This window comes from Hippocampus bargibanti, linkage group LG15 (assembly GCF_051943395.1).
Source record: "Hippocampus bargibanti isolate YZ-2025 linkage group LG15, ASM5194339v1, whole genome shotgun sequence".
Taxonomy (NCBI): Eukaryota; Metazoa; Chordata; class Actinopteri; order Syngnathiformes; family Syngnathidae; genus Hippocampus; species Hippocampus bargibanti.
Window position 1 is genome coordinate 8,299,509 of NC_142748.1, and position 26,149 is coordinate 8,325,657.

Below are 26,149 nucleotides of genomic sequence, written 5' to 3' on the forward strand. Positions count from 1 at the left end.
ACAGGCTTTATCAGCTAACTAAAATTTGCTGGTAGTTTTGGCCCTGGTTCATGTTTGTATGTTTATGTTTGTTTGTATGTGTGAGTGTTTGTAAGTTTGTTTATTTGTATGTATGTACATGTTTGTACGTTTGTAAGTTTGTTTGTTTTTGCACGTTTGTTTGTATGTTTATGTGTGTTTGTTTGTACGTTTGTATGTTAATGTGCGTTTGTATGTTTATGTGATTTTGTGCGTTTGTGTACGTTTGTGTGTTTATGGGTGTTTGTATTTGCATGTTTATGTGTGTTTGTACGTTTGTGTGTTTATATGTTTTTTGTACGTTTATGTGTGTTTGTATGTATCTCCAGACAAGTGAAGGACAACATTCTGACCCACTTGCCAATATTTGAGGAATCCAGAAGATCAGGTGATCACCTCCAAACGACTCAACCATGTTAGAAGCATTGCATGCAGAGTTTTCAAGGCGATTTCAAAACTCTCCAGATGGTTTCTTGACATGGTTTCTTCTCCCTTCAACTGCAGTGTGGATGATGCACCAAGTCAAGTTCGGATGGGACTCATTGATCTGCAGTCTGACACTTCAAGTCAGTCTCACTGCACTGGTTTGATAATTGTTTTTCTTTTTTAACCAATACACCACAATTTCACATAACCGATATTTACAGAGTGCTTTACTGTTCTGATTATCAGTACCAGATATTCAAAATATTTAATTTAAGAATTTTACAATGAAAGAAAGTTAGTAGCCCTCTGACACAAATCAGGTTTCTCATGCGGCCCATGATAAAAATTAATTGCCCATATAGTAAGGCGTTTTTACCCAAAAAAATGACCATGTATAGTAAGACATTTTTAGACCGGAAATAACAACTATGTATGCGAAGGCGTTTTTACCCCCCCAAAAAACGACCAATGATAGTCAGGCATTTTTAGATCGAAAAAAAACATGTATACTCAGGTGTTTTTACCCCCAAAAAACGACCATGTATATAGTAAGGTGTTTTTACCCCCCCCCCCAAAAAAAAAAGAAACTTATATACTAAGGCAATTTTACCCCCCAAAAAACGACCCTGTATAGTAAGCTGTTTTTGCCCCCCCCAAAAAAAAAACGACCACGTTATACAAAGGTGTTTTTACCCCCCAAAAATGACCATGTTATAGTAACGCAATTTTAGCCCTCAAAAAACGACCATGTATATAGTAAGGCGTTTTTACCCCCCCCCCCCAAAAAGAAACTTATATACTAAGGCAATTTTACCCCCCAAAAAACGACCCTGTATAGTAAGCTGTTTTTGCCCCCCCCCCAAAAAAAAAAAACCGACCACGTTATACAAATGTGTTTTTACCCCCCAAAAATGACCATGTTATAGTAACGCAATTTTAGCCCTCAAAAAACGACCATGTATATAGTAAGGCGTTTTTAGCCCCCCAAAAAAACGACCATGCATACTAAGGCATTTTTACACCCCAAAAAATGACCATGTATAGTAAGGCGTTTAACCCCAAAAAACAAACATGTACAATTAACGTGTATTTCAAAATTCTAATTTTCAGTTCAGGTTCTCCTTTTTTTGCATTTAAACAAATTCTAGTTCACATACAATGTTTTATACTTGAAATTCTACCTGGTTTTACACAGTTTTATTTCACTTTTACTGCTTTACTGCCACACAATTTAAATTAATTTGTCTTTTGAACAACAGGATTAGTGCTCTTTGGTGAATTTGTCCAGTCATATTTTTATTCTAATATTTGTCTAATTTAAAGATAATAAATTGTTCCATCGATCTAGATGCAATTTTGTTATGTGTCCGCCAGACGGCGCAAATTCCCCATTGAATCGATCTTGATATATTTCCTTGAATTGTCCGCCAGACGGCGCTATTTGTTTGCTGTAATGAGAGGAGAGCAGAAAAAAGATGGGTTCAATCCCAAAGAACAAGTAGTGATTGTAATGACTTGACGATTTACGTAAAAAATTTCGAGGTTACATATAATGTTTAATAGATGACTTTCTACCTGGCTTTACACAGTTTTATTTCACGTGACCCGCTTCACTGCCATAATTTATATCTATCTGACTTTTGAACAACAGGATTAATGCTTTTTGGTGAATATGTCCAGTATTTTTTTATTCTAATATTTGTCTAATTTTAAGATAATTATTCGTTCCATCGATCTGAATGTAATTTCTATATTTAATTTTACATTTTAAACAGATTCTTATCTTACCCATCCAACTAGATGTTTTATTATTTGTCCCCCATATGGCAAAAATTCTATATCGATGAGGAAGACTCTTGGATAAGAATCGAAACGTCTGGGGAATAAGTGCCGTCTGGCGGAACAATTAAAGAAATTACATCAAGATCGATTCAATGTTCTGTCATTTTGGAGCAAATTGTCCTAACTTTGTATTATTTTGTACATACTGGAATGTACATACTGTATGTTGCAGTTTTGGGATGCACTGATGTTGTTGACATACATGGACATATACTGCTACCATCGTCCCTTCACTTTTCTCATGAAGAAAAGTATGTTGATATTTTTAATGGCTTTGTTCTGTTGATGTTGTCCTGATTTAGAGTAAGTCCCCCCAAAAAACATGTATAATAAGACGTTTTTAGCCCCCATTAATAAGTGAAATATATTCTTATTGTTCGCCGTGTGTCGACACGAGCCGAACACTGCTTGCCAAATGGCTTTGTAAGGCTCCGGGCCAGTAGAGGGCGATATATGCAGTTTGACGCAATCTACCACCAACAAGAAGAAGAATTCTCACAACAGCGTAGCGTTCCACTTCCGCTTAAATGTGCAACTATTTCCGCTGTCAACAAGCCAAGTCCTCGGTAAGTCATTTTAACTTTTTAATTTATCATTTATCCGCGAATGTATTATGTGGGGAACATAGGAGCACGATTACGATACGTTTCGGCAGTTATTTGGCGTTTAATTCGCCTGCACTCAAAGCCAGGGAGTTTATCACGACACCAACAGTGACAGTGAGTGGCAGCACATTTATCATATATTTTGAGGCAGATAGTATGGTGTTTTGGGGTGAAAAAACAAACCCAACCATGCATCGTCAGGTTTTTTGACAATAATGTTTTTGTCCTAACGTCATTATTTTCTTCCGACTACGTATTTCCGCCCAGGCCGGAAGCGGATGTTCTCAATGCTGAGTGCCAGCATGGATGGTTAGCTTCTGTTCCAACAAAACCAGAGCAAGGATGGAAGACGTCGACGAGCTCACCCAGCTCGAGTTTCTATCTTTGGTGTCCAAAGTGTGCGCGGAGACAACCATCTTGGATTCAGCGACAAAGATTGAGGTTTGACCGCCACGCCGAATAAACGAGCTATCTCGCTAAAGCTAACGTCGCTCCGAGCAAGCTCGCTAAAGCTAACGTCACACCTGCTAATGATGACTTGTGTCATAGCGTTGTTTTGCATCTTCAAGTTCGAAGTTCGCTGTTTTTGTGCTTTGGGGCTCTGCTACGTTAGACGTGATAAAATGCTTGCATGCTTGTATTTCAGCTGAATTCGTCATGAGCCTCCCGTAAAAGCTACCGACATTTGACGGCTTGAAAGATCTGCTGAAAATGGAGCCGAATTCAACGTAAGTTTGTCTGAACAAATTTGTCCCATCATATGACAAATGTTGATTGTGACGTTGGTGTTGTTTTGGCAGGACTCTCTCGTCTCAAGTTGCTTGGGCATGAGCTGGTGTGAGACAAGACGATGCACAAAACCAGGTTCGATCGAGGACACTGGTTCGCTGTGGCGACGCCTGAAGGGAAAAGCCAAAAGGAAAAGAAGGCCCAAGCCAAGTCGTCCACAATGAAGATGGCCATCTTTTTGAAGTGAAAACGTCATCTTTTTTTGCAAACGATTTTTCTATGACAAAAGTCAAAATATATTATGACACTCTGAGTTTTTTTTTGATGTGTTGTTCAACTAATTTATTTACTTTTCTTTAAATTAAACAGGCCTGGATGAAACTGATGGCACCACCAGAGGAGGGACACCCACCCGGCAGAGGAAGAAAGTTGGCACGAGGTCACTCATCAAAGTTCGCTCCGGAGTTGTAAGTTTTTTTATCCCCACAAAGACCATGTGTAGTCAGGCGTTTTTTGCTGAAAAAAAAAGTGTTTTTAGACGACCATGTGTAGTGAGGTGTTTTGATTTGCCTTTCTCACAATGTGCAGTTTGTACCAGTTGCACCTGCCTGGTCTTGAACCCTGCACTGCTGCACTTCCAGTCTCCGCCCTAGCCACTGGACCAAGGAGGTGTGGCCAATTACGCTCAAAGTTCATGTATTCATCATGCGCTACCGCAAAGACACGCTGCCCCCTTGTGGGAGGTCTCACCAGCGCTTTATCGGCAACAAAAAACCAAAACCCGAACAAATTCCGGAATGGCGCTCCACGTCATGCTTTTCAATTCCTGAATAAATTTGTGAACGGCAGTGAATGAGTGTAACTGCAATTAGCCCAGGCTCAACCATGGCAATATACAGGTAACATCCGACTTACGACCGAGTTCCGTTCCGACCAAACGGTCGTAAGTCAAAATGGTCGTAAGTCGAAATACATTCAAAATGTTGAATAGAGACTCGGAGGCGAAATGACTTGCAAACTCCCTCCCATCGCGCGGTCGATTGCTGTGCGAGAGTGACATGCTGGCTGGCTGACCAAAATGGTGGTTGTAAGTCAGATGTTAGTATAAAAAAGTAAAAAAGTATACATTTGGATGATTATTATTTTCATGTAACGTCATGGTGCGATTCTGAGTTAGGCGGTCAGGTGGGTTAAGCAAAATGTCCCGTCCAGGTGGCCCGTCTGTGGGGTATGCAGAAGAACCGTCCCGCCATGAACGACGACAAGCTGAGCCGCTCTCTGCGCTACTACTACGAGAAAGGAATCACGCAAAAGGTAACCCCTCCCACTTCACCCGCGACATTTCAACCGGCCCCGCCCCCAAATTGTTGCCACTAAACGTCGGTCGGGTCTAGCGCTTGCTTAGGTGGCGGGGGAGCGCTACGTGTACAAGTTTGCGTGCGAGCCCGAGGCGCTCATCTCGCTGGCGTTCCCCGACAACCGAAGGCCGAGTTGGAGCGCTACGTCGACGAGGAGGACGCGGTGCCTCTGTCCCACCCGGACGAGGGAGGGTCGCCTCCGAACAGCCCCCCCATGCCGCCCAGCCTTATTCCAAAGCCTACATGTATTTTAAAAAAACAACAACAACGCAACCCTCCGCTCCCTTGCTGTATCTCTGGAAAACGTATTTTGCGGAATTGCACCTAATTGACGTTAAAATGTCAAACGAACAATCCTTCACGTTTTTCTCTGCTCAAAATTGGTTGGCATCACTTTAAAGCATTTCCATGTCAAACCCCCCCCCCCCCCTCCCAATTTGTATATATGGCGATGGTGGTTTTGTGCTAACTTAATCTCACGAGGGAGATTTAAGAGATGGCTTCATAAATACTTAGTATATATAAATATATATGGATGTATTTCAGAACCTGTTGTTCTTTTTTAGTATACCTAACCTTAAATGGATTTAATTGTTATTTTTTTGAAAGAATGGAGACGTACATATTTTAGTTCTATGTTATACATTTAATAATACATTTCATTTGTATTATTTGGGAATTTTCGCCGTCTGGCGGACACATACGAAAATTACATTTAGAAATGGGGAATTTCCGCCGTCTGGCGGACAAATTAAGGAATTACATCAAGAAATGGGGAATTTCCGCCGTCTGGCGGACACATACAGAAATTACATTTAGAAATGGGGAATTTTCGCCGTCTAGCGGACACATAAAGAAATTACATTTAGAAATGGGGAATTTTCGCCGTCTAGCGGACACATACAGAAATTACATTTAGAAATGGGGAATTTTCGCCGTCTAGCAGACACATACAGAAATTACATTTAGAAATGGGGAATTTTCGCCGTCTGGCAGACACATGAAGAAATTACATTTAGAAATGGGGAATTTTCGCCGTCTAGCGGACACATAAAGAAATTACATTTAGAAATGGGGAATTTTCGCCGTCTGGCGGACACATACAGAAATTACATTTAGAAATGGGGAATTTTCGCCGTCTAGCGGACACATACAGAAATTACATTTAGAAATGGGGAATTTTCGCCGTCTGGCAGACACATGAAGAAATTACATTTGGAAAGGCGTTTTTAGCCCGAAAAAAAACGACCATGTATAGTAAGGCGTTTTTAGGTAAAAAAAACTCGACCATGTAGAGGAAGGCGTTTTTATCCCGAAAAAAACCCCACCATGTATAGTAAGGTGTTTTAAGGTGAATAAAACGACCATGTATACGATGGCGTTTTTAGCCCCAAAAAAACGACTATGTATACTAATGCATTTTTGGCCGAAAAAAACGACCATGCATCATCAGGTTGTTTGACAAATATGTTTTTGTTCTGACTGTAATGTTTTACTTTCCGATTACGTGTTTCCGCCCAAGCCGGGCGGAAGCGGATGTTCTCCCAATGCTGAGATGTGCCAGCATGGATTGTTAGCTTCTCTTCCGACCTACCGAGGCAACAAAACGAGCAAGGATGGCAGATGTTGACGGGTTCACCCAGCTCGAATTTATATCTTTAGTGTCCAGAGTGTGCGCGGAGATAACCATCTTGGAACCAGCGACAAAGATTGAGGTTTGACCACCACGCCGAATAATCGAGCTATCTCGCTAAAGCTAACGTCGCTCCGAGCTAGCGCGCTTAAGCTAACGTCACACCTGCTAATGTTAACTTGTGTCATATCGTTGTTTTGCATCTTCAAGTTCGAAGTTAGCTGTGAAGGAAATAAATACATTTAGTTCGCCATTTTAAACATTGTAGGATGAACATTAAAATAGTGAGTTAAAAAGATTAAATGTAACTGGTAATGCTAATATTAGCTTGTAATATTTTAACCTAACAGCTGTTTTTGTGCTTTGGGACTCTGCTAGGTTGGACGTAATAAGATCCTTGCATGTTTGTATTTCAGCTGAATTCGTCATTAGCCTCGGGTAAAAGGAACCGACATTTGACTGCTTGAAAGATCTGCTGAAAATGGAGCCGAATTCAACGTAAGTTTGTCTCAACAAATTTGTCCCATCACATGACAAATGATGATTGTGACGTTGGTGTTGTTTTGGCAGGACTCTCATCTCAAGTTGCGCGGGCATGAGCTGGTGTGAGAGAAGAGAATGCACAAAACCGGGTTCGATCGAGGACACAAAAGAAGAAGACCCAAGCCAAGTCGCCCACAATGAAGGTAGTCGTCTCTTTGTAGTGAAAATGTCATCTTTTATTGCAAACGATTTTTTTATGACAAAAAGAAATCATCATATATTAATGACACTGAGGTTTCTTTTGATGTGTTCTTCAACTGATTTATTGAATTTTCTTTCAATTAAACAGGCCTGGATGAAACTGATGGGACCACCAGAGGAGGGACACCCACCCACCCGGCAGAGGACGAGGTCACTCATCAAAGTTCGCTCCGGAGTTCTGGTAAGTTTTTTTTATCCCCACAAAGACCATGTGTAGTGAGGTGTTTTTAGACCAAAAATAAAGCGACCATGTGTAGTGAGGTGTTTTGATTGCCCTTTCTCACAATGCCATTATTCAGGTTGTACCAGTTGCACGTGCCTGGTCTTGAACCCTGCACTTCTGCGCCGCAAGTATCTGCCCTGCCCACTGGACCATGGGGGCGTGGCTGTTTTTGCAAAAAATTCTTGTATTTATCATGCGATACCGCGTTGACACTTAGTAAAATTCTTTGCAGGTTCTCGGCGCTTCGCGCCTCGAACCTGCCTAGCGAGCTCGCTTCGCTCGCTCGCATTGAGACACTTGGCTCGCTCGCTTCGCTCGCTCGCAGGTTCACACTTGTGCTTGTCGGGGCCCTGGGAGGCTGTCCGCTTGTGGACCCGTGAACTCGCTCCAGCGACCTCGCTTCGCTCGGTCGCTTTCGCTTCGACTTGGTTTCGAGCCTGTGCCGCGCAGTCGACACCCTTCTACCTTTCGCTGTGACTTGGTTTCGAACCCGTGCCGCGCAGTCGACACCCTTGTACTTTTCCCAGCGGCCCACGGGGCCCCAATAGAATATCGGGTTTGTTCGCTTATATCCTATTCTGAAGGCCATTGTTTGAATAAAAGCACAAGTTAGACATGTTGCCCAGAGCTGGGATCGAACCCAGGACCTTCACAGCGAGAGTCCATTGCCTTAACCAGTCAGCCACGAGGACCACAAGTATGACTCGGTTGTGGCCTATTATAGACTTTTCTCAAGTACAAAAAGACTTAGACTAAAAAACTTGTCTTTTCAGACCCTCAATTGAAATTGTTTTTGCTTCTATGTTATTCTCAAGGTCATTGATTGAAGAAAAGAACAAGTTACGCAAGTCGCCCATAGCTGGGATCGAACCAAGAACCCTCGCATGCGCAATCCATTGCCTTAACCAGTCAGCCATTGGGAGCACAAGTAGGTTCCAGTCAGTTTCTATGATATTGGTACACGTAGTACAAAAATACAAACTATAAAACTTGTCTTTTCACTTTCCACAGAACCATCAAGCGAGGTTGAAAAGGGAGGCCATGAGTGGGTTTCGACCTCAGGTTGCCCATGCACAAGACGGGCGTTCAGACCACTAGAGCACGTGTAGCAGCAGGTGCTCAGGACGTGCTGTCGGTGGTCAGCACGGAGGGGAAAGAGAACTAATATTGAAGTTGTTGACTGCAAAAATGGTACTTTCATATACTGTATATTTATGTTACACTTTTTTTGTTGAGTGATTACAATCAATGCATTAACAGATGACCGAAAAATAAATACATTGAATATGTATATGTAGGTTCATTTTTAAACTGCCAAAATTTGTTTTCCATTTGATCTTAAAACAAAAATGGCCATTTGGTTATTGCTCAATATTAATAATAATATAATCGTACATTTCATGTATAAGCGACTTCCAAAACACTCAAGGTCACTTTACAGTCACAGGATACGTTTTTCTGTGGGTGAGCAGCGGCGGCCACACGCGCCAGCGTTCACTCAACCCGGAAATAACTCAGATAGAAAGCTAGCTAGCTAATAGATAGCTAGCCAGGCCTTCACTCAACTTACTAATTTTTTTTGCCAACTCCTTGTCACCAATGAAGATAGACACAATGATGATTGACTTCTCATGTTGATTAATTTCAAAGTCGTGACCTTGACTCTGTTTCAAATATATGTCGTTTTCCCAACATGCACAGACTACATTCGTCTCTTAAAGGTCACCTTGTTGTTTAAAAATCTACACAGTGTCTCAACCTGAACCTTGGAGAAGTTGCGGTCTTCTTCTGGAGTGTTTTAATTAAAATATTCCTCCATTGGTTGGTGAATGTCAAACACAATCAGACGTTTGTTTGTTTAGTTCAGGGTTGCCCAAAATTAGTATTCCAAAGCCCGACCCTACCTGATGCATAGTCACCTCCTCCGTTCCAACCAATCACCAGGGAGACATCCATACTCGATACTGCATCATCCCGGGTCGATGTGAAGCTTTAACCTTCCTCACCGCCCACCGAGTCAACATCCGAGTCGGAGATGTGAGTGATGGAAAAACGGGATACGACGGAGGGCGAGACAGTGAAACGGGAAAACCGGGCGGGTGACTTGCTCTCCTCAGTACTGCCGGAGGGGGGCGGCGGGGCGGAGGAGGTCGGTAGAGGCAACAGGGGGAAGTCGTCCTCCCACTCGAAGCCTGCACCTGGAAAGAAGAACGCGGGCTGAGGAACGTCCTGCGGGAAGGAAAAACTCATGACTTCAGAAGGCCACGGCGCTCACTCTCTTCGGAGATATTCCCATCAGAGGAATCGTCGGAGGCGCCGACCCTCTCGGGGGCTTTGCTGTCCGAGTTCTCGGCGGCCAAAGGGAACCCGTGTGCAGTCAGTTCCTCTGTGGGACTCTCCTGCAACGACAAGGATTCACGTGATGAAAGGCCAGAAGTTGTGGATGGATCGCAAATTCAAGTCTCAAGGTCCTTCAGTCTGCTAATTACTCCTCACCTGATCAAAAAGATATACCGTCACGTCGTCAAAGAATGACACGTTCCTCTTCTTGCGTTCCAGCTCCTCATGGAGCGTCAGGATGGTGGTCGTCTTGAGGAGTCCTCGCAGCGTGTGGGCGTGGCTGTCGACACTCACCACGATGGGCACCGGGTAGCTCTCATCCTCGCTTTCATCCTCATCCCGGACGCCAAAGGTCCGCGGCTCGTCATCCGACACGTCGCTGTCGTCAGAGTCGCTGTCCTCATCTCCATCCAGAAGACAATCGCCGCCTTCGGCCGGACCCAAAAGAGATGGAGGAGAGGACGACGACGACGACCTTCTGGAATTGGCGGCGTGCTGCAAGGCCACCTCGTCTTTGGGTAAGATGTGCAGTGCCTCTGGCGAGAAAGCTTTGGACTTGATCTTTTTTCCTTGCTCTCTGGTAGATGTCTGTTCTCCGTTCAGGGCATCGAGTGCCTCCTCCATGGCCCCGACCACTTCTGCAGCCCAGTCTTCAAGGGATGAGTTCTCTTTCTGGGAGGGCCACTCATCCAGGCCCCCGTCAGCAGTTGAACCATCCAACGATTCATCATGTGCACGGTCTTCGTTTTGGTGTGTTCCACTTAGTTTGGGCAAACGATCCTCCCATTGTGTTTTTTCTGCAGCTTTCACCATGTCTTTCAGTGGTTCTTCATCATCACAACTATCTTCTGTTTTCTGCTCATTTCTTATCGTGCGCTCATTCTCGTAGTCGGAGAAGTAAGCCGAGTCCCTGTATGGCGTCTCTTGGCTCAGTGGTGAGAAGGTGTGCTCGCACGACTTCAGCGGCGGATCTTTGCTAGATGCTTCAACCCCCTGATCCTCCTTCAGGCTCGCTGGCCGAGGCACATCTTGGTCTTTGGCTTCATGAGGTTCTTTTGGGACAAACTCAGGACTTTCGTAATTTTCCGTGTCATAGCCGCTGTCCATGGCTTTGGGGCAGCAGGAAGAGCGTAAGGTGGCGCCGGAGCCCTCACAAGAACCGGTAACAGGTAGTAGATCCATGGACTCGATGGAATCTGGTGTTCCCCCTTGCTTCTGAAGAGACCTGAAGGCGGGAGAGGCGCTCAGCTCGGCGGACTCCTCGGCAAAGATCCCTGAGGTGATATCAGTGATGTCATCCGTGACGTCATCACCTTCGTTGTCGCTGCAGTCGAGGATGTCCATGAGGCTGACGCTGGAACCGCCTTGCTCCAAACCGCTGTCTCCTGCTTGACTGGTCTCTGACTGCGGATCCGTCAGGACCACCACCACGGGCTTGTTATCCGCAGGCGGTGGAAGACTTTGGGTCATCTCTTCAATGGGGGGTTTGGACATCAGAGGATGTTCTGTGATGATATCTGGCTTTTTCGCTTCTTCTGCTCTAAGATTCACGCATGGCGCCTTACCGCCATCAGCCTTAATCGGGGCAGGTTTGGGCACAACTGGGCCTCCTGGTGCAGGTGAAAGATTCAACAGCTCGTCCCTGCTCGCGATGTCCATGACTTTGTTGTGGGTGTAACCGTAATGGTTACCCACCAGCGAACCCGTGAGCGGGTCAACAAAATGCGGGTAGCAGCACTCCCTCGGAACTGCGTGGGGGTCACTTTGGTGGCACATGCAGGCCAAAACCTCGCAGCGGTCCGGTGACATAATGGGGGATTGTCGACTTCGAAAGCTGCCGTTGCCTTTAGCCTGGCAGCTTTCTGGGTAGGTGACACTCCTTGGCAGGCTACGGTATTGCAGGCCAAGATCTTCTGGCCATGAGTCTTCGATGTCTGTGCTCGGCATGGTGTAGTGAAAGTCCACGTACGCATCACGTCCGCAAATCTTACTCACTCGTCTTTGGTGGCCGACGCTTCTGTGGCGATGTTTGGAAGGCCAAGTGTTGCACGTGTACTTCTCAATGAAAATGTCCTCTTCATCCTCTCCTGAATCGCTCTCCCTGCAGCCCACGAAGAGCGCCCTCTCTGCCTCCATGTTAATGCTGACTGAGCCATTCCTGCTGTAACTCGGCATGGTTTTCCTCAGGGAGCCCATCATGTCGTGGTAGCCTCCAGGCATAGTCTTGCCCACAACGGAGGAGTGGCTTGGGTCCAGGTCCAGATATGAGCCTCTGTGCACCTGTTCGGACTGACGATTGCGGGAGTTGGATATTCCCGCCGGGTTCTCCAACTCGCCCAATGCTTGGCGAAGGCTCCTTGACCCCCAACTTTCTGGAAGATGCTCAGTGGCTAGCCCTCCTCCCATCAGATAGTGGTCAAAGTCCACAGGCGGGGAGCTCTCGTAATAGTAACCTCCATCTTGGTCTTTGTAAGACACATAGTGACTTGACTCCCAGGGGTGTAGGGGGCTGTTCTCACACACCTGCCCTAAAAGGGGCTCCATTGTTAAGGAGATGGCAGGACTCGAGTCATTGGAGTCGTAAACATCGACATTGTGGATATCTGCTGACCAATAGGCATCGCAGTTCTTAGCTTGCGACGGACAGACAATGCAGTCCCCCAAATCGCCGCTCCCGGTAAGGAAGCTCCCACTGCTTTGATAGTCTGGGCTGTAGGAGCACAGGGTGTAGTCGGGTTCAATGTTACAATCCACCGGTTCTTCGATGCGGACATAGAATTCGCTGTTGACCGATGGGCTGAGGGCACCGAAAACGGGAAGGACATCTGAAACATGCAGGTGTTTTGGCTGGTAGTAAGGTGGAGAAACTATGTGGTTCAGACTCTCCAAGGGGCAGCCTCCCACAATGCTCGCCGGAGGATAAACAGCTTCGGGATGTTTGCTTTGACCAAAAGCGCATGGGGAGTCCAGACTTCTGTAAGACTCGTCCGCCCTGGCCTGCTCCCACCTGTACTCAAAGTTCAGGCCGTGGCTTGTCTCCGTGATGGTCAGAACGTCATCCCCGGACTCTGAGTGGTAGCCGTCAGCAGGCGAGAATTGCTGGAGGAGAGGGAAAGATGACAAAGTGGCTGAAGGCTGCTCCTGCGTTGTCAGAGCGAGACCGCGATGGATGTTGTGTCCGGCGCTGGGTCGCATGGAGTTCCAGCGCCTCTCAAAGTCCTCCTCGGCCTCACTGGCACCCTTTGCGCACAGATAGCTCAAAAGCAAGTGAACCTCCTCGGCGTTGGGCCTCTGATCTGGCGGGAGCCAGCAAAACTGCATCACCTCATACCTGAAAGTCACCCGACAATTTTTACAGTCATTAGTGTCACTCAGGAAGAGATACCCGCAGCACACTTTTGAGGTTTAGTGTCGAACCAGCGTTCAGCCAGAGGAACTTGGAGTATGGGCTTGGCTAATCGCAACTGCTGCTCCCTCACAGCGTAGGACAAAACTTGCCGGTCAGAGTAAAGACTGTAGGGTTGCTTTCCCAGCTCCAGCAACTCCCAGATGGTCACACCAAGAGACCTGACAGTCCAGAGGTGGGACTAAGTGTTACAAGTTTCAAGATTTTGGTTTATTTTTGGGTGGGGTGGCACAAACAATAACGGCGAATGACTAACCAGATGTTACTCGGCCGCGTCTGCTTAGTCACCAGCAGGTTTCCGTGGACATCCTCCACCAGCTCAGGAGCTATCCAGCGAAGTGGCACGTACGTCCGGTCAGGTGTGACCATGTAGTCGTCCTGACAGCAATGCAGAGTGAATTAAAAACAACTCTTTCAATGACCGCTTTTGGCTTGTCTTGTTTTCCTACCTTGTACTTGGTGTGGGACAGGCCGTAGTCACCCACTTTCACGGTGAGGTCAGCAGTGAGCAGGCAGTTCCTCAAAGCCAGGTCGCTGTAGATCCCCATGGTAGCGTACTTGTCATACAGCTCAGATATTGATGCATTTGTGACAGGCCATAATTCGGGACTCTACTGATTGTCCGGGTGATAGTAGCGTCACCCACATTATTATAATATAATCCACTCAGGTCAGACAGAAAAATGCATCCCCAAATGAGGTCAAGCTACCAAATTACTGTAAAAACAAGACCAAGTACTGAATTCTGGTCCACTGTGGATATATTGACGCAACGACATCCACGACTCAAACCTGCTTCTTCTGCTGCGAGGGCCCACCGGCTGCAACAAAATCACTGATGCTGGAGTCTTTGTGCAACACTCAGTCAGCACCAGGATATTGTTACAGGAAGTGCGCATTTGCAAGACAACAACTACTAAAGGCTGTTTGGATGGACGGACGCTTGTGGTACCTGTGAGTGAAGTTATGTGTGTGGAGGTGCTTGAGTCCTGAAGCGATGTCACAAGCCATCCTCTGGAGGATAAGAGGCTCAGGGGCACCCACGCCGTCCAAGCACTTGCTCCTCCTCAGATAAGCTTTCACGTCGCCCTGGTAAAGCAACACACCCCCATTTCATACAACCTACGGTCACGGGGGGCGGTGTGGTCATCAGAAGAATAACTCACCAGCGGACAAAACTCCATGACCAGCAAAAAGGGCGCCACGTCGGTGCACTGGGCCAGACACTGCAGAAGAGCCGAATGCTGCAGCACCCTGTGGACCAGGAAGAGACGCTCCGCGTCATAAATGACGTCGCTCAGAAGAAACTCTCGAGTGTGTCAAAGACCGGCGGGGGAATACCGGTATGGTTGTACTTCCTCCAGGAAGTGCATTTGTTCCTTGATGCTGGCGCTGGCCTTCAGCTCCTTCACCACCACCTGATTGGTTCTCAGGTTCTCATTCACCTCCCCCAGAAGAACCTGGCACATGGGGACATGGACACAAATGCAGCAGGAGGACACAGACACATGGTAGTTTGGAATGAGCGGGTGGTAGTGATGGACATACCGAGTCATGAAGATAACGCAGATGGTGATGAAGGTGGAAAACGAGGATGGAGAAAGATGTTAACTGCTTGTAAACGTTCAGGAGACATCATGAGTAAGATCGTAAAGAGGTGCAAGACGGGGAGTTTGTTTCCCCAAGGAAGATCAAATCTTACCTTTCCGAACCAGCCGTTGCCGATCTCTTTCAGGTAGAGTAGACTCTGGCGGCTAAAGTTTGACCATTTCAGGTGGTGCGCTGCAAAGGGAGAGAGCAGTCCAGGTGAGAGTCAATCAATGTGCACGCAGGACTTCATCGGGTTCCAAAAGTATCCGCCAAGGAACGTCCCAGAACTCGCAAGGTCAGTTCCCAAGCTAGTGGCGCCGCACTGTCTGACTCCGTAATGCATCGCAATCAACGTCCTTGACTAGAAGCTCACCCGGTCGTTCCCGTCCATCTGTCTTTCCCTGTGCGTGGTGGCAGAAGACAAACAGACCTTTGTGGCGTAACAACACCCCCCCCCCCCCCCTCACCACCACCCACAAAAGAAGAGCACACAGGCCTGCCACTGTCCGTACTGGACATGGCGTCACCATCATTCCTGACAGGCAACTTTTGACCCCCCACTGCCTGGCATCAGTTAGTGTTTGTGGGTCGTAAGGTCCGAATGATTCCCAGTTTGCTTTTTCACGGGATGCCATCTTGTTGTTGTTGTTGTTTTGGCGCGCACTGCTCCAAATCAATACTGGTGTCGGTGCTCTAAGCCGCCTGCGAGCCAGGAAGTCGTAAACAGGATGTACGGATAATCACGTCCAAATGGACCCATCGTTGCTATTAGGACCGATCGGCCATTATCCCGTGAGTGTTTTTTTTGTGTGCGTGTCTCCCTGAGCGGAGATGCTTTAGAAATTCCACCCGGCCAAGTCGGGCGTAAACAACTTGGACACAGGCGTGGAAGGACCTGGGAGGACGTGAAACTGGGGATCTGGGAACAAACGCATTCAACGACAGAGGCAAACATTGTGCTTCCCACGGAACTGCAGCATGTGCGTTGGATTTCCCAGCAGCTGCGCGAAGGGTGCGACCGCCAAGATTAATCCGTCCATCACGCCCCGAGGGTCTCCGGAGTAGACGCGCCCACATTTTCGTGCGCGCAACGGGTCACACCTGCATATCCCGTGTACTCCAGGTCACCCGGCGGCGCCACCCTTTTGGCCAGGGGCAATGCCACCTCGCCGAGGGGCAGGACGTAAACATCTGGACTGGCCGGCGAGGCTGGCGTGAAGTCATGCACTTGGTCCGCCTCGCCATCAGGAAGGTTGCGGAACTCCTGAAATGACAACGAGAAGACGTGAAGGCCTCAGTCCAAACATCTTGTCGACGTTGGAACCTTAAATTCTGAAAAATTAAAATTGAGAACTGACAATTTGGAGCATCCAATGCCAAAACGCGAGTTGGGAGGCCGCATAGGAAGAAACTCAGCCAGGTCCCACAAGACCTCAAGAATGTTGGCTGACAACACCCCAAAAACAAGCACATGTGTATGCTTTAAAAACTCAAATTTATCTCCTTTTCCCCCTCCCCCCCTCCTCTTTCTAGTGACCCGGACACGTTCACACGCTCCGCTCGCCCTTCTCACATATGCTCGCTCTCTCTCGCTTCTTACTCTTAACACAAACGAGGACCTCTCTGTGTGTGTGTGTCAAAGCCCACGTGCAAATGAATTCATTCCACTTACTCAGAAATCATCACAAATGGGGACACACACACAGGACAATAAACATAACATTAAGAGCATCGTAAATGTGCAAAAATAGTGCAGGAGGTTCCCAATGTGTGAGAAGGTTCCTTACCTTTCTCGGATGACCATTTTCACTCTCACACACACTCACACGTGCACACACACACACAGCGGTGTCCAATGTGTGAGTCTGCAGCGGATGAAGAAGACAGCAGAGAATGTAAGGAAAACTGCGATGGACGCAAGGGCGGAAGGAGGAGGAGCAAAGAGGTCGGGGGTCGCCTCGGTTCTCCGCCCCCCTCCCCGGGGGAGAAGAAAAATGGGGAGAGGCCGGGGGGGGGGGGGGGGGGTTGGTAGGGGTCCACATAGTGTACTGGTGACATCATGAACAGAACACAACCGCCAACGCACATCTGGACTGTGAATGCGCACGTGCACGCACAGACAGAAAAACTTGCATGTACCTACAGGAAATCACACAATGACAATACAATACAATACAATACATTTTGATTTATATAATGCTTTAACAACAGCATAGAAATGGACAAACACTAACAAAAACTGCAACTAGTTAAGTTCAGGCTAGTGTGTGTGTGTGTGTGTGTTTTTGTGTGTAATGTGTGTTTGCGTTAATTTTGTGTGTGTGTTTGTGCATTGTGTTTCTGTGTTTATGTGTGCTATTTGTGTGTAGTTGACCTTAAATCGGGCGCTGCGGGTCTTCTTGCAGCAAAGGCAGGTCAGCAGGACCAAGAGTAGGCCGACCACGCCCGACACCAACGCCAACGCCGCCGAGGCCCACGATGACTCCTCCCACTCGCCGACACCTGCGGGGACAAGACAGGGGGGAATCAGGACAACGTACGCGCTCCCAACCCGAGTAAGGATATGCGGGTGCGTTTGCGTGCACCAATTATGTAAGCGCCGCCCGCGACGCTTAGGTGCGCCTCAGGGTCAAACCCAGAACAAGACCCTCATCCCTCGTGATCTTGGACCACGTTTGACGTCTTCCCGTCGAGGCAGAATGTTGTCGGATCGTCCACCGGTGATGCTGATGGTGGCGCTCCAAACGGGATACAGAGGATGCGGTTGCCATGGAAACCGGTCAGCGCCTTCCGCTTTGTTTACTCGCCCGAGTAGAACAAGTTTGCTCGTTTTGGCACAAAGCGCCTCCGCTCGGTATGTCAACATCCAAACAGCGGCCTATGAATGCATGGCTAGCATCAAAATGCTACATGGCAGGTTTGCGGCGTTTCATCATGTGACACGCCGATGACATCACACATAGATGTCATCATGGGGTGATTGACGTGCTGCTAAAAATAGAAATGTGATCGCCATTTTTTTCTCCTTACTCGGTTAGCAAGAATGTGGAGCCCTGGTTGCTATGACAACATGCCGCGACACCTTATTGCGTAAGGCTTGAGGGACGGACGCTTAGCGCTTTTAATGAATACAAATGATTCATTAGCCTCAGGGGGGGTGCTAACGCACGTGCGATGACGCCATCCGCAGTGCTGGAATGTTTCTTTTTTCCTCACCTGTGCCCATGGAGGCGGCTCGGGGCCAAAGCGCGAAGGCGAAACACATCAGCATCGTCAGCATCTTCGTCCTCGTCTTCATCGTCGCTCTTTCTCCATCCTCATCGAAGCGAGATTGACCAGCTGCGGATTTGCGCCGCCATCTCCAAGAAGGAAGCTTCAGGACATTCCTCAGAGGCGGTGAGGGGGGGGGGGGTCGCTGCGGAGTGGTGAAAGCGGGAATCAGACGCGGGCTTCGTTGGCTTGTAGATGTCGAGGACGGGGGGAGGCTACTGGTGCTGTCCGTGGTGCTGCTTGCGAGCGCGCCATCTTGCTCGATAATGCTGAGGGGGGAGGGGTGGAGGGGATCTGCTAGGGGGGGGTGAATGCGCTGAGATACACACACACACACACTCACACACCTCTATGCTACTACATAAACATTAAATGCAGTGTTAAAAATAACCTTCGATTCTCTTCTTTCATTAGGAAAAAATAGTTAATTCCTAAGTTATACGGATCTTGAGTTATCTGAGCTTGAAATGGGGGCGGATGTCCAAAATACAATGCAATAATAATAATCAATTTCATTTCTAAGCGCCTTTCAAAACTCAAGGTCACGAGCTGACAGATAGCTAATAGATAGCCAGATAGACAGTTAGCTAACTAGCAAGATAGCCATATAGCTAATAAATAGCCAGCTACATAGCTTGCTAGACAGATAGCAAATAGACACTACATACATAATGGTTTATATCCCACTTTAACAATAGCTGAAACTGGAACAAAGCGCTAACATAGGAAAAAAGGGAAATGCTGACCTCATATGGAAGGGAAAGAACATAGCCAGAGGTCCGACCAGCGCTTTATCAGCACTTTTGTTCTATTTACTCATGTCTGCAGTTTCAAACGCATTTCTATGGTGCTTTTAGTGACTCGTTCCCTGCAGTCGATGCACTTTTCTGCTTTTATTACGCCTAACACATAAAACAGGAGACGTTTGAAAAAATATGACGACGGCAGTCACATGTCGACAAAGGCCACATTGGTTCACTTCCTCATTCACACGATCATGTGACCTGCGATGTGTTAAAGGCAATGGGAGCAAAGGGCTAAAGGTTAAACTCAACCAAGACTAAAAAAAAACACGTTTTTAGACTCCCCCTGACATTAAATAATTAAAAAATATATATAAAATCATATTTCAAATGAAAAAAAACACATCAGAAAAGAAAGAACAGAACACAACTAAACAGAAAACACCTCAAAAGAAAATGTCTGAACAAAAAACGAAAATGAACAACAACAACAACAAACAAACAACAAAAAAAAACGTTTCTTGATGGGATGTAGCCAACATTCCAATCAGCTGCTACCGTAGCAACGGGGGTGAATTGAGTTGCCGGTTACCAAGGCGACCGTTGGGCTCTCTCTCAGCAGGCTGCTTTTTTGCTTTCTTGCCAAACACAGAATTAAAGATGGCCGTGGCACAATGGAAACGTGCCGCTTAGCACGGTGGCTAAGTCGCTACGTTCATGGAAGCCGTCCGATGGCCAAAACGAGTGGTTGAAGACGTGCAAATGCGCCGAGAATAAATAAACAACAACGTCTGGAGGGAATCGGGAGCACTCAGGGGGTATTCCCAAAACATTCAGCCTCCAAGGTGCGTTCAATGACGCGCAGGAATGTTCAGCAGTGGTCAGAAATGCCATTTGACCCTCATGACTGGACAGTTCAAGGGCGATTGTGCTTTTTTGCAGCTGTAATGGGCAGCATTTTCGGATGGATGGATGCATGAGTTGAGGAGCGACAGCGCGTATGTGAAGCTGCCGCGGCTCAGAATTGAAGTGGATTTATGTGCGACAGATTATCATTTTTCGTCAATGGATGCTACAGCTCCATGTTTGCTTTTCAACATTTAGCTTGTAGCAGACGCGCACATGTCGCTGATCCACTGGTGAAAAGAACGCTTTGATCGTCTTCCTCTTTCATCTAGAACTGCTTCATGTCACAAAGAGGGTACAGCAAGTGCTGAAGAATGAATGACTGTCTTTGTGTTGTCGTGTTATTTGTAATTTAGTTTTGGTTTTTTTTACTTCAAGATGGCGCCTTGGGAGTGGCTGCCTTTACAGCGGCTCCGGTATTTTGTTTTTCTACTTCTTTCTTTCCTTTCCTATTCCTTTCATAATTTTGTTGCTGTGAAATGTAAATTTCTCCACTGCGAGACGAATAAAGGTACATCCAATCCAATCCAACATTTAGCTTGTAGCAGACGTGCACATTCCGCCATGATGTTGCTGATCCACTGGTGAAGGAGACGCTTTGATCCTCTTCTATCATACGACGAAGAGGGTCCAGAAAGTGCTTAAGATTGAGTGTGTGTTTGTGTTGTCATTTTATTTTGTTGTTTTGACTTCAAGATGGCGCGGCGAGAGTGGCTTCCTTTACAGCGGCTCCTGTATTTTGTTTTTCTACTTCTTCCTTTCCTCACTTTGCGACTGTGAAATGTCACTTCCTCCACTGCGAGACTAATAAAGCCTAATCCAATCGTTCAAGGGGAACTGGAGGGAAAAAAATCATTCAAGGCCTTCAAGAGCATCCGAAGTGTCGTTGAGCATTCAGAAGCATTGGAAACAAGGACGCCAAGTCACTTGAAGGTGTTTGCAGTCACTTTCGGCAGTCGTCGAGATGCGTTCAGGGGCATTCAGGAGAAAAGGCAAAGCGTTCGTGGTCACGAGCGCATGTAAAGTGCGATGAGGCCAGCTCGGTGTAGCCGCTGCCACAGATTCATCTCCAACATGAGGTCGTGGTTCACATAGAAACCCACCGGGTGGTACTTCCTGTCGTAGTAGTGGTCCGAGTACTTTTTGTATTGCGGCGTCATGAAGCCGTAAGCGCTGACGTGGTCGCAGCTGTGAAGCGCCGCCAGCAGCATGACGGCGCCGGTGGACGGCCGGTAGATGGACTTGTATTTGGTTTTTAGGGTTTTGGATGGAAGGAGCCTGATTGGCGGAAAAACATGTTGGAGGTCATGGAGGTGGTTGGTTGCCGTGGTGATGGCTCCCTCACCTGTTTCTGAGGTAGCGGATGAAGTCGGGATGGTAGATCTTCAACTTGGCCGCAGTCACGTCCTTTCCAAAGTACTTTGTCGGACTTAGTGGAAAAAAAAACGTGAACAGAATGAGATTTTTTTTTGTTGCAGATTTATTGGTAGCAATTCCGTTGTTGGCCACAAGACGGCGACATTTTATTCTATATCTATTTTATTCTATTCGATAGCTAATAGATAGCCAATAGACAGCCAGCTAGCTAATAGCCAGCGAGGTGGATAGATAGCTAACAGTACTTCCGGGTTGAGTGAATGCTAGCGCGTGTGGCTGCTGCCGCTCACCTGCAGAAAAATTTATCCTGTGACTGTAAAGTAACCTTGAGAGTTTTAAAAGGCTTAGCAATGAAATGTATTATTATCTAGCTAGCTATCGGGCTGGCTAGCTAGCTATCTATCTATTAGCTGGCTGCCTATTTTGCTAGCTATCTACCTAGCTAGCTATTATCAGGTTGGCTAGCTATATATTAGCTATCTATTATCTAGTTAGCTAGCTTTCTATCTATTTGAGTTACTTTCGGGGTGAGTGAATGCTGGCGCATGTGGCTGCCGCCGCTCACCCGCAGACAAACTTATCCTGTGACTGTCAAGTGACCTTGAGATTTTGAAAAGGCGCTTATAAATGAAATGTATTATTATTACCTATTATTATAGGTAGCTAATAGCTAGATAGCCAGCAATGTATCTTTTTTTCTACTGGGAACGAGTTAGCTTAGCATCACGTCCAAAACGGCGATACTGACTCTTTGCCACGCTCGCGTCCTTGCTCAACGAAGGCGCGCTGGGCCGCCGCCTTCATCATCAGGTAGTCGCGGTCGTGGTCGGGCAGGAAGACGTAACGCGTTTCCTGTCGGGGAGATGGCGTCAAAGCACGTCGTCCTTCGCCGGGCGACGGAGCGCGTGGCTCACCTGAGACTGAGGCGGCGCTCGGTAGCCGACGGAGGCGTAGCTTGACAAAGAGTTCATCAGCGTGTTGGTGGAGAAGGTGTAATGGGTGGTGCGTACCCCCACGTCTTCCTCGAAGCCCGCCAGGATGGCGCCATTCGTCCTAGGATACCAAAGCTTAAAACTCACAATCTTAACTCATTCACTGCCAGACCCTGTGCAAAAATGTGTCCAAGCCAGTGCCAGGGTTTTTGTCATTGTCACTCGAATTCCAGGACTCACACAATATTCAGTTTTTGGACTACATAAACATTCAATTCAGCGATAGAAACCAGATACTATCTTCTTTCATCAGGAAAAAAGAGTTAATTCCTAAATTATATAGGTATGGAGTTATATAAGCTTGAAATGAGGGCAGATGTCATAAATACTATGCAATACATGGAGCGCCATTGCTGAATTTGTTCGGGTTTTAGTTTTAAAGCGCTGGTAAGACCTCTGGTAATGTTTTTACCTTCCACAAGGAGGCAGCATCTAGCAGGCTGTCTATCTACGGAGCTAGCTATCTAGCTACAGAGCTAGCTATATATTATTGCAAATGTGGGCTGGGGGGCCTCACCTGAAGACGTAGTGGTGCTGATCGATCTCCTTCCCCATCTTGGAGCCATTGAGGATGCCGCCATTCCCCACCACGGCGCAGCGGATGCAGCGGGAAGTGTCATGGCGACTCGCCCAGTCGTCAAACATGACGGCGTTGGCGGACATGTTGAGCAGGGAGAGTGCGTCTGACAACGCTATCCAGAAAAAAACAAAATATTTTAACAGGTCATCAGGTGCATTGAGAACTCTAAAATGTAGTTTTGAAAGGCGCTTATTATTATTATTATTATTATTATTATTATTATTAAAATGCAATCCAACTAAATGTTTGTCGCCGCCTTGTGGTCAACAATGGAATTGCTACCAATAAATCAGCATACTGTACTTTGATAGCTGAGGCCCCCCCAGCCGACTGCACCCACATAGCGATGGAGGCGACGGTATTCGGCGGGCGTGGCGTGTTTGGACCATTGCAGCACCGGAATGTTCTTCAGGAACAGGTCGGACACGTCCGACTTGGCCACGCGGCTTCCGATGCCGTCGGGGCAGTCCTGCGCACAACGTTGACCCGATCGGAGGTCAACTGCTTTGCTCAAAGGTCACTTAAACAATGCGTAGCATGTGATTTCAGATCCGGATTTGAACTTTGGATCCAGTTGGATTCTCAAATGACTTGACGCTACACTCACAGTTAGCGGCGCCACATCTTCGCTGGCGTAGGCGTCCCCGAGGAACGGGGTGTCGGTGGGCTTCCGGGAATCTTTTTTAAGCTGGGCCACGTTAGCGACCAGCGGCGGCGACGTCGTCGTCATTGTGGCGGACGGCCTGCTCCGGTTGCCATGGGGAAGCGGCACAGAGTCTGGCGGGTCACTAACGTGGCGTGAACACCAGATCAAAACCAAATCGCTCAGAATACAATGACAAAGTACAGGTAACATTCAAGTTACGACCGGGTTCCGGTCCGACAAAACGGTCGTAAGTCGAAACCCATTCCAAATGGCCGACGTGACGTTTGCACGACAGGATACTATATGATGTCAATCTGTTGTTTTCTATTGCATACTATTTATTATCCACACCAAAATGTTTACAGTTCATTTATACATTTCATAACTTTTAGTGTCATTTTTATCATTTTATATTACGTATGATCGATTTTTATGACTGTACAACTGAACCTGTAATGTATACAAAACTGTTTACTGTACAGTTCATTTATAAATGTTATACAGACTTACCTTTTATTGTCGTTTTGATTATTTTATATTGCATATTATCGCTTTTTATTTTATATTTAGATTTTATATAGTGGGTTAAAGAAAACACTTATATGTAAATAATACAGCTGTTGAAAAATTGCTCTCCAAGTACTGTACTACAGATGTTGCCAAGACGGTATCTGCACTGTATAGCTTCTACTACTGGAGTGTAGTCACGCAGTAGATTGCTGTGCAAGTGTGTAACATGCTGGCTGGCCAAAATTGTAGTAGGCGTTGCCAGTGGTCGTGGTCGCTAATCAAAATTTCAATCAACACGTTGGCTCATCGCCATGGTAACCGTGCGACTGACCTCCACGATGGTCCAAGGTGGGCCCAGGATAGCGCCAGGGAGGTCTCCAGGTTCCCGGATAGGAAGTAGACGCACAGCACGGAGGCGGCGGTGATGGCTGCCAGCGCCAGTCGCTTTGGCGCCGACATCGCCGCCGGCGCGGAAGGATCCAGTGGAAGGAGGGGGGGCACGCTCACTCAGGAGCTGCTGGGGGGCTTTCCTGGTCTCCGCTGAAGGCACATCAGGTGATTTTGGGGGGTGTTCAGGAGTTGGAAGACTTCTTTGGAGAGAAGAAAAAGTTAAGACGGATAGACAAACAGCGGATTGGTCGCGGAGTTTGTCGGCCAAAGGTGATGACGTCACAATCTGACGATGAAAGCTTATCGACACGCTAACACTCGCAGCTCCGCTTACCTCGCAACCCAGACGCCTGAATATTTGTCATGGGACGAAGCCGCGGGTTACGGCTCCACGCATCCGTTTGTGGCAGCTTGCCTTCCTGTTGCTTAGCGAAGCGCAAATACGCCGCAAACGGCCGCGACAAAAGGTTGTAAAGGGGGGTGGGGGGGGGCGATGAGCAATTGCGTGCACACAAAGAATACAATAGGAGTGAAGATAACCTGACTCATATACAAACACAACAACAAAAACAAACCCGGGCGGATTCCAACGATAAAAGCAACACGGAATCAAACCCGCTTTTTGTTTTTTTTAAACAACTCCGACAAGTGTCACCTTTCACCCTGGCTTGCTCACAGTCGGAAAGTGACACCACCAACCCCCGCCACATTCTTCCACCACCTTGTCGCTGGACAATAAAGTCATAAACACACACACAGACTTGCTGATAAAACTCAAAATGGCACCCAATGCACAACTCGCATTAAAATGTAGACAACAAATGACAAGTGACGTCCTGTGCGGTCAGTTCTTCACTTTGGTGGGCGGAGAAGGAGTTAGGGGTGGGCCGGGGGGGGGGGGGGGGGGGGTCGTTTCTTGACATCCACGAACCCCGATCGCATGATAAGTGGGGAGGGGGTGAATCGGGACTCCGAACCGGATGACAATGAACATTCAAAATGTTTAGTGTGTGTGTGTGTGTGAAAAGGTCTCACCTGGTCTCGTTCTTGGTGGTCACTCAGACAAGCTTTTCGAGGACTTGGGAGTCGCTTTGAAGGAGTTGAAGGCACTCGACGACGCCAGGACCGCCTACTCAGGGTTTGTTGAGGGGATGGGGGGGGGGGGGGGGGGGGGGGGTTGTTGGAGGCGTTCCTGGTTCTTGTAGGGTGGGGCCACAAGGGCCACAAGAGAGCAACAGCTGTTTAGAGCAGCAGAGGGGAAGGCAATTTGAAGCCGAGGCCTTTTTGTTTTTTGTGTTTTGGATCTCGGGCCTGTTTGCTTGATAACATTTGAGGTATTAATTTTTTTTTTTTTTCATGGTGGAATGTCCCACATAAATCGCAATGAATGACTCTCTGTGTCTTTGTGTTGTCATATTATTTGTTCATTAGTTTTTTTTGTTTTACTTCAAGATGGCGCCGCGAGAGTGGCTGCATTTCCAGCAGCTCCTGTTTTTTTTCTACTTCTTTCTTTCCTTTCCTCTTCCTTTCACAACTTTGCTGCCCCTAAATGTATATTTCTCCACTGCGAGACAAATAAAGGTACATCCAATCCAATCCATGACTCCATAAATTCTTTGGATTTGAGATAAGAACCAGTCGGCCATTTTGGGTTTCATCGGCAGTAAGCAAATAATAATAATAATAATAAAAATGCGCTGAAAGAGGAAGACGAGCTGCGGAGCAAAGTGGGTCACAAGACTTGGTATACTTGGGACCCCCCCCCTCACACCACCACCACTACCACCACCAGCATGCTATTAAACGTCCTGTTGAAGAACA

General features: G+C 47.1%; 3 protein-coding genes across 14 annotated transcripts; 1 reads left to right on the forward strand and 2 right to left on the reverse strand.

Moving 5' to 3' along the window:
• Positions 1 to 2,837: 2,837 nt before the first annotated feature.
• On the forward strand, positions 2,838 to 8,869 carry LOC148887560 (uncharacterized). 10 transcript variants are annotated; one of them, XR_016117586.1, is made up of 14 exons: positions 2,838 to 2,852; positions 3,159 to 3,332; positions 3,538 to 3,619; positions 3,692 to 3,863; positions 3,990 to 4,087; positions 4,209 to 4,289; positions 4,833 to 4,934; positions 6,501 to 6,693; positions 7,028 to 7,109; positions 7,182 to 7,297; positions 7,444 to 7,536; positions 7,655 to 7,702; positions 8,394 to 8,506; positions 8,590 to 8,869. XR_016117586.1 is itself a non-coding variant. In XM_089015651.1 (13 exons), the coding sequence occupies exons 8-13, from the start codon at positions 7,093 to 7,095 to the stop codon at positions 8,685 to 8,687; spliced, it is 492 nt and encodes a 163-aa protein (XP_088871777.1). In that variant the 5' UTR covers positions 3,159 to 3,332; positions 3,538 to 3,619; positions 3,692 to 3,863; positions 3,990 to 4,087; positions 4,209 to 4,289; positions 4,833 to 4,934; positions 6,501 to 6,693; positions 7,028 to 7,092; the 3' UTR covers positions 8,688 to 8,869. The 10 variants fall into 10 exon arrangements, 2 of the variants coding, with proteins under 2 accessions (XP_088871777.1, XP_088871778.1); XR_016117588.1 differs by lacking the exon at positions 7,655 to 7,702 and having other exon boundaries at positions 7,182 to 7,300; XR_016117583.1 differs by having other exon boundaries at positions 7,444 to 7,576; positions 7,617 to 8,506.
• Positions 8,770 to 18,455, reverse strand: lmtkb (lemur tail kinase 1 b). 2 transcript variants are annotated; one of them, XM_089015646.1, is made up of 13 exons: positions 18,131 to 18,455; positions 17,289 to 17,416; positions 16,016 to 16,178; positions 15,027 to 15,106; positions 14,666 to 14,784; positions 14,491 to 14,578; positions 14,277 to 14,413; positions 13,774 to 13,858; positions 13,581 to 13,702; positions 13,336 to 13,485; positions 10,075 to 13,249; positions 9,854 to 9,977; positions 8,770 to 9,776 (listed from the first exon to the last, which is right to left on the reverse strand). In XM_089015646.1, the coding sequence occupies exons 1-13, from the start codon at positions 18,210 to 18,212 to the stop codon at positions 9,571 to 9,573; spliced, it is 4,659 nt and encodes a 1,552-aa protein (XP_088871772.1). In that variant the 5' UTR covers positions 18,213 to 18,455; the 3' UTR covers positions 8,770 to 9,570. The 2 variants fall into 2 exon arrangements, with proteins under 2 accessions (XP_088871772.1, XP_088871773.1); XM_089015647.1 differs by lacking the exons at positions 15,027 to 15,106; positions 16,016 to 16,178; positions 17,289 to 17,416; positions 18,131 to 18,455 and adding an exon at positions 14,873 to 14,999.
• A 609-nt stretch (positions 18,456 to 19,064) lies between these two features.
• Positions 19,065 to 25,215, reverse strand: st6galnac (ST6 (alpha-N-acetyl-neuraminyl-2,3-beta-galactosyl-1,3)-N-acetylgalactosaminide alpha-2,6-sialyltransferase). 2 transcript variants are annotated; one of them, XM_089015649.1, is made up of 9 exons: positions 24,663 to 25,215; positions 24,270 to 24,528; positions 23,390 to 23,570; positions 23,086 to 23,251; positions 22,720 to 22,894; positions 22,125 to 22,263; positions 21,959 to 22,062; positions 21,179 to 21,262; positions 19,065 to 21,111 (listed from the first exon to the last, which is right to left on the reverse strand). In XM_089015649.1, the coding sequence occupies exons 2-9, from the start codon at positions 24,395 to 24,397 to the stop codon at positions 20,841 to 20,843; spliced, it is 1,248 nt and encodes a 415-aa protein (XP_088871775.1). In that variant the 5' UTR covers positions 24,398 to 24,528; positions 24,663 to 25,215; the 3' UTR covers positions 19,065 to 20,840. The 2 variants fall into 2 exon arrangements, with proteins under 2 accessions (XP_088871775.1, XP_088871776.1); XM_089015650.1 differs by lacking the exon at positions 24,663 to 25,215 and having other exon boundaries at positions 23,390 to 23,559; positions 24,270 to 24,403.
• Positions 25,216 to 26,149: the final 934 nt, after the last annotated feature.